At 37.9% G+C, this 15,898-nt stretch overlaps 2 protein-coding genes across 2 annotated transcripts; one reads left to right on the forward strand and one right to left on the reverse strand.

Moving 5' to 3' along the window:
* The first annotated feature begins 1,155 nt into the window (after positions 1-1,155).
* On the forward strand, positions 1,156-12,782 carry LOC131797587 (uncharacterized). Its single transcript, XM_059115222.2, has 9 exons — positions 1,156-1,294; positions 2,517-2,603; positions 6,979-7,065; positions 7,508-7,840; positions 8,312-8,468; positions 9,458-9,570; positions 10,584-10,733; positions 11,374-11,556; positions 12,650-12,782. Exons 1-8 carry the CDS (start codon positions 1,240-1,242, stop codon positions 11,550-11,552), a joined length of 1,161 nt encoding a protein of 386 aa, XP_058971205.2. The 5' UTR covers positions 1,156-1,239; the 3' UTR covers positions 11,553-11,556; positions 12,650-12,782.
* Positions 12,783-13,006: 224 nt separating this feature from the next.
* Positions 13,007-14,842, reverse strand: LOC131797569 (histamine H2 receptor-like). The gene has a single exon (XM_059115200.2). It carries the CDS (start codon positions 14,828-14,830, stop codon positions 13,721-13,723), a length of 1,110 nt encoding a protein of 369 aa, XP_058971183.2. The 5' UTR covers positions 14,831-14,842; the 3' UTR covers positions 13,007-13,720.
* Positions 14,843-15,898: the final 1,056 nt, after the last annotated feature.

Genomic DNA, 15,898 nt, shown 5'->3' on the forward strand with positions numbered 1-15,898 from the left:
TGGGTTTAATTATATATAGCTTAGACTGAGAGTCGTTTAGAAATACGACTGGAATCGATCTTTAAAACTTGAGCCTCTAGATGTCAAATATGTACAGTCGATACATGAAAAGTCTGAATTTGAAGCTCTTAAAACAAACTTGAAGTCTTACAGTACCCTTTTCCGATTTCCGTTTCTAATTTATATAGTTTACAAAGCTCCAATGATTTTCTAAGAAATGTCAAACAAGGAAGACCGAACAAAGACAAAAATTGAAAAAAGTACTTTTGAAAAAGTGATGAATCTGGAGGAAACACAGTGCTTTTATTGATCAATACTTTTGGTCCGTTTGGTTTGGTCACCATTTTACTGAACTTGCTTTGTTAAAAGGATTTTTGGTAAAATATGAAATAAAAATCTCGGACTTAAAAAAAACTGTTGTCAATATTTCTCCCGAGCACAAACAAGCTTAAGGTTATTTTAGTGGTAACATCCCCTGCATAATCTGCTTGTTAGGAGAAGTCATTAAAACGCTTGAATCCTCGACTTTTAGTTTCCTTCATCTATAGCAAAATGTTTATCCCCAGACAACAACAATACCCCCGATTATTAAAAAAGAACAATTCATGCTGTGGAGAAAATCAAAGCTTTTTTGTTAAGGGCTTTAAAAACTAACATTTAGAGTCAATAAGGAAATTGTTTATTTGTTTGAATATTTGTCACCTTCTTCTTACAATTCGTTAAATAGCTTGTTAGGTTTTTTTCTCCTAAGCTGGCTTTCATTTTGCACTTTCATTCATTTTTTATGAGATAAAACGTTCCAGAAACGGTTAATAACGATATTATGAAGAATGAGGAATAAAAAAATCAAATAAAACCAGAATTTATAAGCGATCTGAAAATTTAAACGCGGAAGACGTGAGTGCTCTTTGCTTTTGGCCTTGAAAGAAGTAAACACAAATACAATTTAACTTTTACGCGAACTAAAAATTGCCTTCTATTATCTCCGGAATCAGAGAAAATTGTTTACTTAATTTGATCTATGTTTGACATGGTGAATTTCTGTCATGCAATTGCTAACATAAGAAAATATGAAAAACTTAATACAATGAGGAAAAAATTAAGCAAATTCTGATCAATCAATCATCGTCAAAGACACTACGCGCATTTGTTTGTTCAGTTTAGGAATAGCGGTCTCGGCGAAACATTACATTTTGTACTGTGTTTTGGAAAATTTCTTGGGTGCACATATACAAAACTATGAAACTCCTTTCAATCTCAATTTTTTTGATGCTGTGTCATGAAGGAATTTCAGGTAAGGACCAACAATCTTGTTCTATCTATCAAAAAACTTTTTTTATTCGTAGTTTGATAGTATAGGCTAAAAGGTTGTAAAAGAAGGTTCAGTTGCGAATTCCTGCTAAACCTTCAATCTAATCTCTTTATCATCTACAAAGACTAAATTTTGTTCTTGTCTCGTTCGTGTACGCTATTCGCACGTGACTGCTGATCCATGCTAAAGAAACTGTGGTGCTGCGTCGGTGCGGGAGTATCACAAGATCATTCGGTTTCATCAACTAAGTTGATAATGTAAATTGGCCACTAAAAAGAGCTTCTAAGGTTTATCTTGCGAGCGTAAACCCTTTGTCTTTCACTCAGCCGACAGTGGGCAATTTACATTATCAACTCAGTTGATAAAACCAAATCATCTATTAGACGTATATTTCGGTTGGGTTAACTTCACATTCATGTTTTCACTTTTATCAAGACTGTTTCACCAAAGCACAAAGATTAACGTGGAATCAAAAACGAAAAAAAGATTATAATGCACGCCTGTAATTAACACAATAAGTATTACTTCGATATATAGCGCGAAAACGCAAAAGTTATCTCTTTATCACCAGTGAATTTTTTATGTGTTTCTGATGGGTATATTTGAATTTACTCCAGGTGTAATCCATAGTAAATAAAAATTGACGGGGCTCATTGCATGGTCTCGTTCAAATCGAAGTCGCAAAATTGAAAGAATCAGTGATAAATATCACCACAATTTGTGTCAGTAGTTACTGACCCTGTTGATGCGAGCCTCGAAACAAACTCAAACATTAAAATAAAAATAATGACAAAAAATTCATCTTATGAAATAATCAGTGATGTGTGGGATTTTGTGTTAAAGTATTACTGAATAGTGTTGCAAGGGCTCAGTTTAACTGACCACTGACACTGATTTTGCATTTGGTGTTCCAAACTTGTTTTCCCTGCTCTTGTGAATTTTGTAGTGCCATTCTTACAGAGAGCCCGCGTCTATAAATTTTCAACTAACATCTTTTCAACCTTTTGAATAAAAAAATTATCTTCAGAATTTATTAACATCTCTTTTGTATTTTAAACATTTCTTGTTGCTTTATGCAATAGGTCAGTCCAAAGTGCCTTTTCTTATTGGGATTTTATATATCGATGAGATCGCGAAATGCAAGGGTTAAAACTGACAGGCTTAACAATTGTATGTATCTAACATTATTGCGCTATTCTTTCAGACTACATAGCCGGTCAAGAGGTTTTCTTCAACTCGTTGAAACAGCTAGAGATCGACCGCCAGGAGGCACTGCTTAAGCTACCTTACGGTGAGGAAAAGTAACAGATTTTATATGATCAAAGATATGATGTTTAACTCAGAGTGTGGCTCCTTCAATTGTAGTATTATCTTTCAGCAACTTTGGCCAAATCAAAACTTTAAGGACCTAGACTTAAGTTCATCTCTTTCCCCAAGCTAAAAATGACAAGAAAAGGCGGCACTTACTTTCTGGCGTTTCACACTCCACCGTTTGCGCACCCTTCAGGAAGAACTTGGTAACCTCGACGTGCGGTCAATAACCCTATACCACGATGCAATTTTGACCCTTGCGTCATACGCTTGAGCTGAATCTATCCGCAGCTTTCCTTTCCTTATCTCCCTTCCCAAACCTTCCCATCGATAGCTTGGATGTTTTACAGCACGCAATACTAAAAATCAGATTAGGAAATGGTTAAATAAATAAGGTTTTAGCGGTGGTACCTCTTAGAGCTGACTCATCTATCACTTTCCAAGGACGACTTAAAATTTGGAGTGTTGGTCTTTTGTGGAGGGATAAATACCAAAGAACCTGAAGAAAAAACTCAGTGGAAGGGCGGGGACCAAAGACAAACGCAACCCACCCATAACACCTTAGTGTAATATCATTGAGATAATATTGTGAAATCATCATTTATTTCCAATTAGTGTTGATATTCAGTCCAGATAACCAGGCCAATATCCGCCTCTTATTTCAATATAATTACGACATTAGTCCATCTTTACTTATTCTACTCCACTTTACAGCATTTTACCACACTCCACTGCATTTCATCATGATTTCATTTCATCTCAGTACATTCTTTGTCGTTTCGTTTCTTTGCCACGCATCGCTCTACAGTCTGGCTTTAGCGGCCACGTGCTGCCACAGTCAGCTCCATGATGCTCAGTGAAACAGTAAATTCACGGTCTTTCAAAGAGGTGGCGGTCCGTTTGCTTTTGACTCATGAGAAAACAAACCACCTCGAAATAAAAATTAATTCAGTGCGTAGCATTATTGATCTTTTGCGAAAATAGAGGCTTTGTGTGCACATGGGAAAATAGTTATTTAAGATATTCGAATACTTATGGACCGGTCTTTATCTGTCGTCGGGGGAGTCACAGTTAATGTCTTCTGACCCCCTAGGGCTTTGTAATATTCTAATGATCTCCTCTAACTGCCTGTCAAATGTTTTATAGTCCCCTTTCATACTCTGTTAGCGAAGACTGATTCACCCTCCGGTCTCCCTCAAAGCACTGTGACCCTCCCCCCCCCCCGATAAACAATAATAATTATTCCTCCTAATAATCCATCTGATCTGTTGATAACTAAAAACAACAATGACAGATATTTTTGCCAAAACAGAAGCCATATGTCACTGCAGGCTCGTGTCGGATTGCCATTTGATCTCTATCTTTTCATTTTTTTATCCTTCCAGTATTTCCCTTTCGTTTCCTGAATCTGTGTAACTGTTTGTATTCTGTGAGCAATAGTGACATAGAGGATTTTCTTCAGATATGGTCACAAAATTTTGAATTTCTTGATCCTAAGTGTAAGTAAATGAAATACTCAGAGTATTCCACCACGTTAAACGGTGTTTACTAAACAATGGCAACAGATGATACAAAAATGGCCAAAAACAACTGTGAAACGCCTTTGGAAACATACAGGTTATTGCACTTCGTGTTCATCATGTTTCCTTCAGGACCTAAACGACTTTAAAGAAGAAAAAAACAAGCTTAATTCTTTTTTTAAATTTCCATCCATCAGAATAAAGGAGAGACTACTAACATCGTAGTTTCAAGACTGTTGTTTTCATTTAAAAATGAACAGGCTTCTATGTTCAGTATACACTCGGCTTTTTTTACTCGTATGTCGTATGTACATAAATCAAAATTGACTGATAACCTAACGAAATTGTAATAACAATATATTATTTGACTAATTAGTGATTCTTAACTTCGAATTTCTCGTGAAACTTTCGGTATTGTATTTTTCTCAAACATCAGATATTGTATAATGAAATGAAAATAAAACATCTTACAACACGAATAGGTAGTGGTCTGCTGTTAGAGTTTTTTAAAAGCGCCCCTCGCTTTAATTTGCAAAACGTTTTTCTATGATTTCAATGTGGGTGAATAACTCATTTTTACCGTTCTACTTCTTTTTCTTTCTTCTTTCACTCGATAATATTTTAAAAAGGGGCATGTTAATTGTTATTTTCCGCTTAAGTTAAAGGGGCTTTTGTTTCGTCTTAAAATGTCCACCAGTTCCATTTAAGTTCGCAAAGAGAGTTTTTTCTTGCAATATCACAGTTTAGTGTCCCAGCACTGAAGATCTTCGTCAAATATACTAAACTCTTCGGTTTCTCTGGATTTAGAGTCTGTTGTCGTGGGACAATCCTCCTTGTTCTGAGCGCCGGGAGTTTCTGCTGACCTATCCGTTGGAATCTCTAGCTCTTCTATCATCTTCGCTTCTTGAACAATCTTTGGAATAACCCTTTCATACGTTTTCAGCTCAAAAACCTCGTTTTTCTTCACAGGGTTGGTGACAAATAGCATGAAAGCACGGCGGAATCGTTCCGTCCGAATGTAATAGATAACAACGTTAACTGCACTTGTTAGGACCAGGAAGAAAAACGCACTAAACACAAGCCAATGCTCAACCGCTTGAAAAGTTGTCAGCAGTAAAACACTTCGTGTTATATCGGGTAAAAAACAAACTGCGTAGCAAAGGATAATATACTGAACTGTTTTCAGCGCTTTCAGATCTTGAAAACGTTTTGTTTCGTACCCTTTCAAGCCCTTCTTAAAGTTAATGTTTTTCTTAATTTCTCTCGAACTCAGATATAAAACAGTACAAAAAAAAAACAGAAACATTGGTAAAATTATTCTTGGAAATGGCAAAATCCCCCTGTCTTCGTATTGGGAAATGTACTTGGCAATTGGGGCGTCACCTATGTCTTCAAAATCTGTATGAAACAGAATGATTCCCCCAACTATCACTATACCTGTCATCCATTTTAAAGCTATTATCATAAAAAGCTTTTTTCTGCTTTTCCATGAAGTGTACCTCAGACCGTACGCGAGAACGAAATAACGATCAAGAAATATAGTAGAAACTGAGAGCGCATTTTGAAGTAGAAAACCTCTTCGTAAAAACAGACAAACTATCGCCAGAGTCCGACCCGTCAGAAAGGGAGAAGGATATACCTGGTAACAAATAAACATCGGAATGTTAATGACACCGTTGAAAAAATCGACCAGCGCCATCTCGACGACGAGAAAATTAGCGTAGGTGCGCAAGTTTTTGTACTTCCAAACAAGCATACAGATAACAGAGTTACCAAATACGAGGACGAAGAGAAGCGTGGCAAGGAGTGTAGTTTGGATGGTCGACTCGTATCTCTCCGGATCACTGTCCGCCATTCTGTATAGGGAAAATTATTTCCTCGACGACGGACGCTGTAATTCCCTGCCGGATTATCTCTCTTGAAAGTCTCCTTCACCGTCAACTCGCCTCTTTATGTTCATATATCAGTAGTTACATTATAATATTATCTACCATCGAAGCGTTAATAGGTGCTTAACTTTTGGAAAGTGTGACGCAATGAAGCACAACGAGAGTCACGTGACTTCCGTCGAAAGGAGCCGCCGGCTTTGGTTTGCCGATAGCGGCAGGCATGCTGATTTCAACAGTCTTTACACGTCGGGAAAATATCCTCCAGCTGTAGGGAAAAAAAGTAATTAAAGCGAATTGTTTATTGCAGTGGTTTTTTCAACGAAGGAACTGTCCTTCATGCCAAAAGCGATCGTCTGTGAAATTGCTAATTAACACATTTTCGTGTTTTCTTTAGAAGAAACTACAAAAAAAAAATTTTTTAAAAACCTGAATAAGGAGCATTTGAAGATCAGACACCATTCGTGTGAGTTATTTGCTTTTCTTGGCCCTTTTGCTCAGTTGTGGCAGACGGCAACAACAATAATAACAATATTCATGATTCTTATATCATCAATGTAAATCATACAAGTTATTCGCTTCCATGAGACCTGTAGCTTGGCATCAGCGGACGTGAGAAACATTTAGCTAAATATCAGCTGAGACTAAGCGCGAAAGTGGACATACAGCCATCGTGGATTTGGAGCATAAGCTTTTCATTAGAGCAGACTCTCCAACGTGAGCTATTTGATAGTGATGCGGCGGCTATTTTGGGATGTAATTTATCAGCTTGTCATCATCATCAACTTATCACTCATGTTCTTATTCAGGCATTTGCTACACTCATACCTCTATATTTCATTAAAAATTAACAAGAATTTCGAATGCCCTCTGAAAACTGCGATTACTCTTATCGATATTGATATTCAAAACAAAGTGAACTCTATCAGAAATTTTTACTTGTTCACAGATCCTCTGCTGGGGAAAGAAGCACAAAATGACGGGCTAGTCAGGTCAGCGGTTGTACGGTCCAAGAGGGCTATCACGAACGAGAAAAGTACGTATGATGAAATGTTCTCCTTTCTCCATCTCAACTCCTTTACCTTACTTCTTCCCTAAGCAGGGTAACTCACACCACCTTAAACCAACCCCCCTCCCTCGAGACGTTATGTGCCACTCTATGACACATCAAGAGATAATAATAGCCCCATTATTTTCTCTTGAACACAAAAATTCATAAAAAAAAATGCATGAATGGACTCAGTAATTACTCCGACGAAAAAGGTTCAAAAACCACCCTGGATAGTATCTTTATTATTTTATATCTCCTTTCTCTGCTGTGATTTTTTAACCATATTGAGAACAACCTCGTAATTAAACAGTCTTAATGCAAAATTCCCTGGTTGAAGAACATTTTTTTCTCCTTTAGTAATTTAATCGCTTAAATGACTGCAAGGATACTTTCATAATTTCACAGATAAACGATTTTGCGTTTACAGGCAATACCATCCGCTTAAACTTTCCCGACAACCTTCCCAAAGAAAATGGCACAGGACGAGTGGAAGTTTACCGTGACAACCAATGGGGTACGGTGTGCGACAAAGCCTGGGACATCAAAGACGCCTTCGTTGTATGCAATGAACTGGGACTGGTCAAAGCGATCCAAGAGACAAAGAAAGCCAAATATGGTCAAGGTCAAGGTCCCGTATGGCTTAGCAATGTGCAGTGCTCAGGAGGAGAGAGTTCTCTGCTAAGCTGCCCTCACTCTGGGTGGGGAAATGTTGGTAGTTGTACCCATGGTAACGACGCAGGTGTAAAGTGTTTGCAAAAAGGTGAGAAGGAAATGTAGGTAAGCAACGCGTCCATAGAGTAAGCTGAGGGGGTCTTTTCAAGTAACAACCACTCGCGTATGAAAATCTTGTATTAATTTAAGACTTATTTCCAATGTTCATGGGTGAATACTGAATGCAGTCAGCAGTTCATTTCTTCCGCTCAGTCAATAGCCAATTGGGAATTTTAAGGATCCTCATCCTCAAAATGAGGCTAGGAGCGAAGTCTTAAATGTTTAAATAAGATTTATTTGCATGACAATGACAAAGCACTTGCATATTAAAGACTTTGCACTTACCCTCGTTCTGACTCTGATTACCCGCTTAGGTTGTAAAAACTTCAGTTGCTACTACCGCAACAGTCCTTCTCGGGACTGGACGAACAGACTACGCAAAATGTCTCCTTTGTTGATTACTAAACTAACGTAGTATCCTTAAAATCTTATTAATGATTCCTTTGTACTCACTTTTCAGGTCTTCCGCGTTTGATTGAGGTTGGCTGTTATAAAGACAGTAAAACTAATCGAGCCCTCCGAACTCTGTACGCCTATCTACGAAAGGAAATCGATTGGTATAACCTAAGAAACATGGTTACCAAGTGTGCCGAAAAAGCCTGGAAACGAGGATTCCGGTATTAATTCTTCAATTCTGAGAAGTGGTTAATATTAACTTCTCCTTACAATATCAATGCATAAACTAGAAAAACAGTTTACTGGAATAATCAATCAATTCATTTTTGTTATTTTCCGAGCGGGAGGTCCGAATGAGCGGATCCGCCTTGCCACAATGACGCGGAAAAAATTCCGGACCGTGGTTCATTTGTTTAAAAAGCTTGACCGCTTTTGAACGCGTGATTAGCCAATCAGCTTCGTGGATTTAAGATTACGGCCATCCTATGGTTGGTTGGTTGGTTGGTTGGTTCCTAGAGTGATATCATAAGTCAAAGGTTTCCATTTTGATGTCACACCATATCGCCTTAACTGATCAATGGGAGAAATATAAAGCATTTTAAAGGGGGAACGTTCGCTGAGTCACAACAACTTTAATAACATAAAAGTTTACTAACAAGAGTTGATCTTCAACGCGATATCCATTTGAATACATCTTTGTCACTCCTGTTTTAGTTTGAGTTAAACTTGCATCAAGATTTTTTTTGTTTGTTTGAGAGGAGTGCTTTTTGAAAACGACAGCGAGAATCGTAACTCCTCAGAATGAACAACCGAGAGAGTTACTAATCAACCTAAGTGAGAATCAATCTTACCACGGGATTCTTTTTTCCCACCTCGTACTGAAATGGAAAGTTGCGATGTCCATTTGTGTTCTTGCAGTCGCGCCAGCTTTCGCTTAAACCAGGGCCCTCTCTTACCGTAGTTCATCATCCTCAGTTAACCTTTTAACTCCCGCAAGTGATTAACATGTAACGTCTCCCTATGATACCAATACATTACCCAACAAATAAGTAAAGAGAATTTTCAAACCTATCAAGTAGAAGTTGTTATCTTGATCAACTAAAAAATTATCGAAACTTATCACAAGTTTACAAGGTAATATGTAGCAGTTAGAGGCGAGGAGGGCGGTAAAAGTTTAATTTGCCTGCTGCAGCTCGGTTTATTTCTTCAGATATTTTGGAATCCAATTTTACGGAGAATGCTGGAGTGATGAAGAAGCCGAGACACGATACGATATGCATGGAGAGGTTGGACAACTACAGAGCAAACAGAACTGTATCGAAGGTAGGTATTCAAAAATATTTCTACGTCAAGGCTTTTTCCACTTGGCCTAGAGGGGTTTCTCGCCTGAGAGCTCCTACCCCAGAAGAAACATTTAGTCTGGAATAGTTTTACGTCAAAAATGTCTTCATGGACGAATTCAGAGTGAACGATTTATCCATGTGGTTAGTGCCACGTTTAACCCTTTATACCCTAACATCAGAATGAAAATTCTCCAAACTGTTCTCTATACGTTTCCTTAGGTGCTGATAGGGAGAATTTGTTTAACAATCAAGAGCTTCTTTAGTTGGTGATCATTTACTTTATTCTCCTAACCTTGATCTATGATTCAGGGTTGAAATTGAAGGGGGAAAGTACATCAGCAGCTAGTAACTCTTAGATGTCAAGGTGTTAAGGCCGTGTCTTAAAGCAAAGTTCACAATGGTTCAACACAAGTTCTCTTTTCCACTCATTCAAAGAGTTTTCATTACCAGACACAAGCCCGTGAGGCGTGTAGGGTCAAACTAGGGCCTTTTGCGCTTTAACTACCAAAATTTAATTCAAGGTAACAGATTTTTCGACCTCAAAAAATGACTTGAGCTTGAGACTGTGGATTAAGAGCCATTCTGTTAATATACCACCAAATGCGTTCCTTTCCTTCCTACATAATAGCAGCTCGAAGTAAATTTAGTCATCTCCAGGGAGGGTAGGGGATGGGGGTTTTTGATTGTGTCACAATAAAATGTAACCGGTCCTTTAATGAGGCTCTGTAGTATTCTAATGATCTCTCTTCATCGGCAGTCAATTTTGTTTCTATAGTCCATTTTTAAACTCTGTTTGAGACGACTGACTCCCACCTCCGATCCCACTGAAAACCAGTGTGATACCCCGGCCCTAAAAATCTCCCAACCCCCACTCTCCAGACGATGAATAATGACTGGTTCCTAATAGGAGCCTGGAGGAAGTAAACGGAGAGCCATATCGCGAATTAATCACCTCTGAATAATTTTTTTTCATTTTCATTTTATCTCGTTAAGGCGTTGGGATGCACTGGGCAAATTTTGTGTACAAGTTTGCACCTTGGTCGGACCTGGGATGTTGGAAGGATAATACACGTGACCGAGCAATGGAAAAGTTGCTAGTGAACCTGCGATCCCAGATTGATTGGTTTAACATCGGTAAAACTGGTAAGTATAATAAAATTGTGCAGTTCACGTGGAGTAGTTGATAGTTTTAAATGTTTTTAGTGTCGCCCAGTTAAAACCCTAGCAGATACATTTGGGAGTCAACGAATCAGTGTTGTGTGACTGGGTTAGTACAAACTTGCCAGAAATCACCGCCAAGCACAGGACAGTGCAAGAAATACAAGCAATTTCAATGAAAAAATCGGGTTTATTCATGGCGTTACCTTTATATATTTTGTTAAAAAAACCTTAAAGTAAAGTCTGCCTTTCTCTTGCCCCCCCCCCCCCCCCCAGCATTCTTTTAGGTTCTCTGGAGCTCACTAACACTCCTCCTTGGATGGGAAGAGGAACACTGAGGGTTAAGAGTCCATCTTAAGAACACAATATAATAAGAAGACCTTTTGCAAACACAAAAGTCTTCGTATATTCAAACTAAGTTTGCTAGCGGTTGGTTTGGTTTCAGTATACTTTCGACCCGCTCGAGATTAGCTTCCCTCTAATTATAAAAAAGTTATTGATAGCCCCTGGGGCATCGGAGAACGTATAAGTGGCTAAAGAAGAACGTATCAAAAGAGCTAATGACGAAACTACCTCACACGAAGAAATAAGGAATTACCAAATTTCTTCTTCTTCTTTATCAAAGTCGATCTTTGCTACCAGGCCGCAAAGAAAGATGGGAAGAAGTATTTTGCCGTGCAGTTTTACGGTGAATGCTGGGTGGATAAAGATGATACAACTTACACGAAGCATGGATCGAGCACATCCTGCTGGAGTGGAGTGGGAAAACAAAGAACAAACTATGTGTACAGTGTTCTGTGGTAAGAAGGTGAGTGAGACAATGAGTGAGGCAGAAAGAGCCTGAGGGATACTTAGAACTTTGAACGTTTAATCTAAGTCATGTTCTTCATCCAAGAAAATTTATAAACTGGACTGTTTCAGGAAAATTCAGATATCCTTCTTTGTATTTTAGAAGAAGGAAACAACGCTGCAGGTGTTCAAAATGGGATATCCTTACCAATGTGGTTCCTTTTTTTTTTTTTTTTTTTTAATTTTTTAAATTTTTTTTTATATTTTATTGTGTTTTTCCGTTTTACATTAAAAAAAGAAGAAGAAAATTACAGCAGTATAAAGTAAATAAAATTGTATAAGGTCAGTAAATAAATAGATAAATAAACAAAAATATTAGTATAAGGCTACCCAAGGTAAAGTTGTTTCAACTGAGTGATTGTAAAAGTTTTTCCCATTTCATTAAGTGCAAGTTTAGTTTTTTCTTTTCTTTAGCTAGGTATTCTTCTTTTTTATCCCGTTCATCCTAAGTGCTGTTCACTCTTTGATCTTTCTATCATAAGGGGGTTTCAATGGGGTTATTGCCTTTACGGTTAACGGTTAGAATTTTAGCCAATTTAAGGCCAACGGTTAATATCTTTCCATTGTTGTTACCAAAGTTATTTTTAAAGTTGACTTTTATTTCAACTAGTGGGCAAGATTTGTCAATTTTTATGCCCAACGACTAAATTTACCTCATTGAGACACTAATAATTGATGAAAAGGACGCCATAAAGTTAGCACTCTGATTATAATAACTTAAGTTCATTAAGAAACCGGTTATCATTTATCGCCTACAAGGCGGAAGGAGGGGGGGGGGGGTTTCAGAGAATTTTAGTTGATTCACAGCAAATTTTCCTGATCTCCCCTTAAGGCTTTGTAACATTTTAATGATCCCTCCTCACGGGCAGTCAATTGTCTATTTTACCCCCCCTTAACTCTCCTTGCGAAGTCTAATCTTTCTTCGGTTCCCTACGAAAACCATTTGACCTCCCCCCCCAAAAAAATTTAATGACTAGTCTCCAAAATGCTTAATTTTCTTTCATTGAAACACACTAACCAGTTATTTTCCCTTTTTTTTTTTTTACAATCAGGTCATTTTCACCGATTTCTTCACAAGGAGCGTATCTTTGGCTAGATGAAGCTGTCGCAGACGTTTTCCACAATTTGAATAACAACTAGTTTTGATCAAAACACTGTATAAGAAATAAACACAAGCAAAGTTAACTGTCAGCTTCCTCTTTATTATTATACCTCTCTTTCTCCCTTGAGTAGAGAGACACAAACAGGTCCAAATCCTCCACTTACAACCCATCATATATCATATTTCGTCAGACCCCGCCTCGTTCCCCCTGAAAACCATGTGATCCTCCATAAGTCCTCCGACCCCCCCTACCCCCTACCCCCTACCCCCTACCCCCTACCCCCTAATAATGACTGGATTCTTACTCGACAAATGCCCACAGATTGTTGCCCAGGCCTGGTTATCAATATATTTTTTTTTAATTAAATTGACAAAATTTTATTAGTAACGGAAGATTGTGGTCATTTTCTTTCTCCTTTATGTTAATCTCCGAAAAAGGCAAATCTAATTCTTTCTTGTTAACTATTCCTTAGGATTACCTATATCACTACTATTTACAATAGCTAGTGATAAATGGTCTTTAATACTTGGCCAGTAAAGCGAACAGCTTCTACTACAACGCAGAAGTAATCAATTTTTAGGGTTTCTACGTTGTAACGCTCGCGAATTTTCATTTTGACATGACTTGATTACACCGTTCCAAAGCGTTAGAAACCATTTACATTGTCATTCGGGAAATCATTTAAGAAAGATATCGTGTCATGTAAAACAATATCAAGTTATCAAAAATGTCATCAGTTTCCATAAATGTTTCCATGACAACTCAGATCGGAGGCTTTCAATAATCTTGTTATCACCTGATGATATAATGAGGCCAGACTAGACCGAAATAAAAGTGCAGTTTAGAAGGAATATCGAACAGTGTTTAATACAAATTGGGCTATTTCAGATAATTGCCTAAAAACAGAGTTATGAAGCAGTTAACATAAATGTGTCATACATGCTCCTCATAGACTACACCACATCCCTGTATCTACAGCTCTTAGAAAGCCCGCTTGTTTGTTTTCAATCCACAGTCGATCTATTGAGTTGGTCTTTCGCAAAAACCGTTTTCAACTTTTGTTTTCGTTCGACTAGTGATTTCGTCGTCAATGTTATTATTTCTTTCCATAGAACTTTCGTTTCGAATTGTAGAACTTGCACCGAACGTACTTCGGAAACTCGTGCTCCAGAATTGGACCACAGCTTCGCTTAGATTGCTTTGAATTTGCCCGCATTTGCAAGGGAGGACTCGCAAAATTTTGTGTCGAAAATCTCGATTGGAGCTTGAGTAAATGACAGGATTTAGAGCGGAGTTTCCATAATGAAGCAGTTTGATTGCGAAAGTCGCTACCAGCGGGACATAAAACTTTAAAAACGTAACCAAGATATTCATGATGAAAAACGGCGCCCAACAGACTATAAACGCACCCATGACAATCGCCAGCGTTTTTGCCGCCTTGATCTCCCGCTTGAAATAGAACGCTTGCCGGAGAGGTTGAATTCGGCGCGCTTGGCGAAGGGCGGCAAGAAATATGCGTGAGTAGGTGTATACCATTACGGAGAGAGGAAGAAGGAAAGACACCACAAACACCAGTACAGGGTAGTAAATCCCGCCGTGTATGTTGATAGCAGCAATGGTTGCTGAATATGACCACAGGCCAATCAAGGCGATGATCGCGCGGGTTTTGGTGAGGATCTGTGAGTACCTTAGAGGTGAAGTGATAGCTATGTACCTATCACAGCTTATGGCGCACAAGTTCATGATCGAAGCGGTGGAAAACAGGATGTCCAAGCACCTCCAAAACGAGATGAGAATCGGATCGCAGGCCTGCATTGTTTTGATACAATCCGTGTTCTGAATAACAAGCCAGATCGGAATTGAAACGGAAGCCACAAGGATGTCTGTGATGGCTAATGACACAATGAATATGTTTGTAACACATCTGAGGTTGGTCGAGTGATAGAATGCAAAGCAAACGAGGGTATTTCCCAACAAGGCGAAAACCACAACAACAGCAAGAGCTACGGTCGAAGCTGTTACGATAGGAGAATTAGATGATACCGACGTCGAATTATTTGCTGTAACTTGAACGGTAGTGAAGAAAAGTAAAGCCAACTTTAGATTCCATCCTCGGTTGGTCCAATACATAATGTATGCTCAAATCTTTTTTTTTTTTTTTTTTCTACTCCGAGAAGTTTCCCATTTGCAAAATTAGTTTGATACGTCAGTTTATCCTCGTCTTTCAGGAACTTATTTTCAAAATTGTTTTTCACAGCTGTTTCCTAAAGTTCATCTTTTAGACATTGTAGTCTCAAAGCTGTTAAAGCTGTCTTCGGAAAAATTTACCAGCTTTTTTTTCCGAGAGAAAAAAAAATACTTATTAATAAACAGTAAAGTCGTGGACTCTAATCTATTTCGCTGAATGCGCCAGAATTTGATCTGAAACCTAATCCCCGACTAAAACCACGTCCAAATGTTAAGAGCGGATGTGTTTCGACGCAATCAATTGAAATTAAAGTTTCAATCCTGCAGCTGATTTCGAAGAATTAAAAAACTCCAGTGACAGACACGTTGCGAGCTTTGGCTTAAAAGGACATATTTTCCTTTCTGTAATGAAAGACGTCTTTGTGTTATGAATAATAGGTTTCATAAATTGTTTATTTTTAAAATTTTTTGTTTGTACTTTAGCCATACCAAGTAATACGTATTTCTTGTAATTAGACGTACATTGCGCGAGAATTTAAGAATGACGAATTTGAGTAAAAATAACTAGAAAGCTTTGCTGTCAGTTACATGTTGAATGAAAAGGCTTAAAATCCTTCCTTTCAAGTTTTAGCTTTTAACACCTCTCTCTTCTGAGGTGAAAGAAAAATATTCATTACAATAACGATCTTATAGCTTACCTAAATAAATTGATTTAACTCGACTTCGTTTCCTAATAATTTATCATTCCATATTTTGCAATCAAACGTATTCTGGCTGTTTTTTCACTTTTCGCTCGTGTTTGCTTGCGAAATCCTAACAATTTAGTTGTTACAGAGACAAGTTGCATACGAAAATTACTTGAATTAAAACTTGGCTGAGAAACTATTGACTTAAAAGTGATGCATTGAGTGATACAATTCTTATCGCATTTTCAGAGTGACAGTTATTCACGCTATAGTTAAAATTTCAAGATTCTGTGCTTTTAGTATTGCCCGAATAGGGAGGAAATTT

Source organism: Pocillopora verrucosa, chromosome 6, assembly GCF_036669915.1.
Source record: "Pocillopora verrucosa isolate sample1 chromosome 6, ASM3666991v2, whole genome shotgun sequence".
Taxonomy (NCBI): Eukaryota; Metazoa; Cnidaria; class Anthozoa; order Scleractinia; family Pocilloporidae; genus Pocillopora; species Pocillopora verrucosa.

Bases quoted from the DNA above. Each gene is read 5' to 3' on its own strand.
- LOC131797569 (XM_059115200.2), bottom strand. From the start codon at position 14,830: ATGTATTGGACCAACCGAGGATGGAATCTAAAGTTGGCTTTACTTTTC.
- LOC131797587 (XM_059115222.2), top strand. From the start codon at position 1,240: ATGAAACTCCTTTCAATCTCAATTTTTTTGATGCTGTGTCATGAAGGA. The intron at 8,469-9,457 runs GTATTAATTCTT...TTATTTCTTCAG, and splicing joins GCCTGGAAACGAGGATTCCG to ATATTTTGGAATCCAATTTT. The intron at 10,734-11,373 runs GTAAGTATAATA...TCTTTATCAAAG, and splicing joins GTTTAACATCGGTAAAACTG to TCGATCTTTGCTACCAGGCC.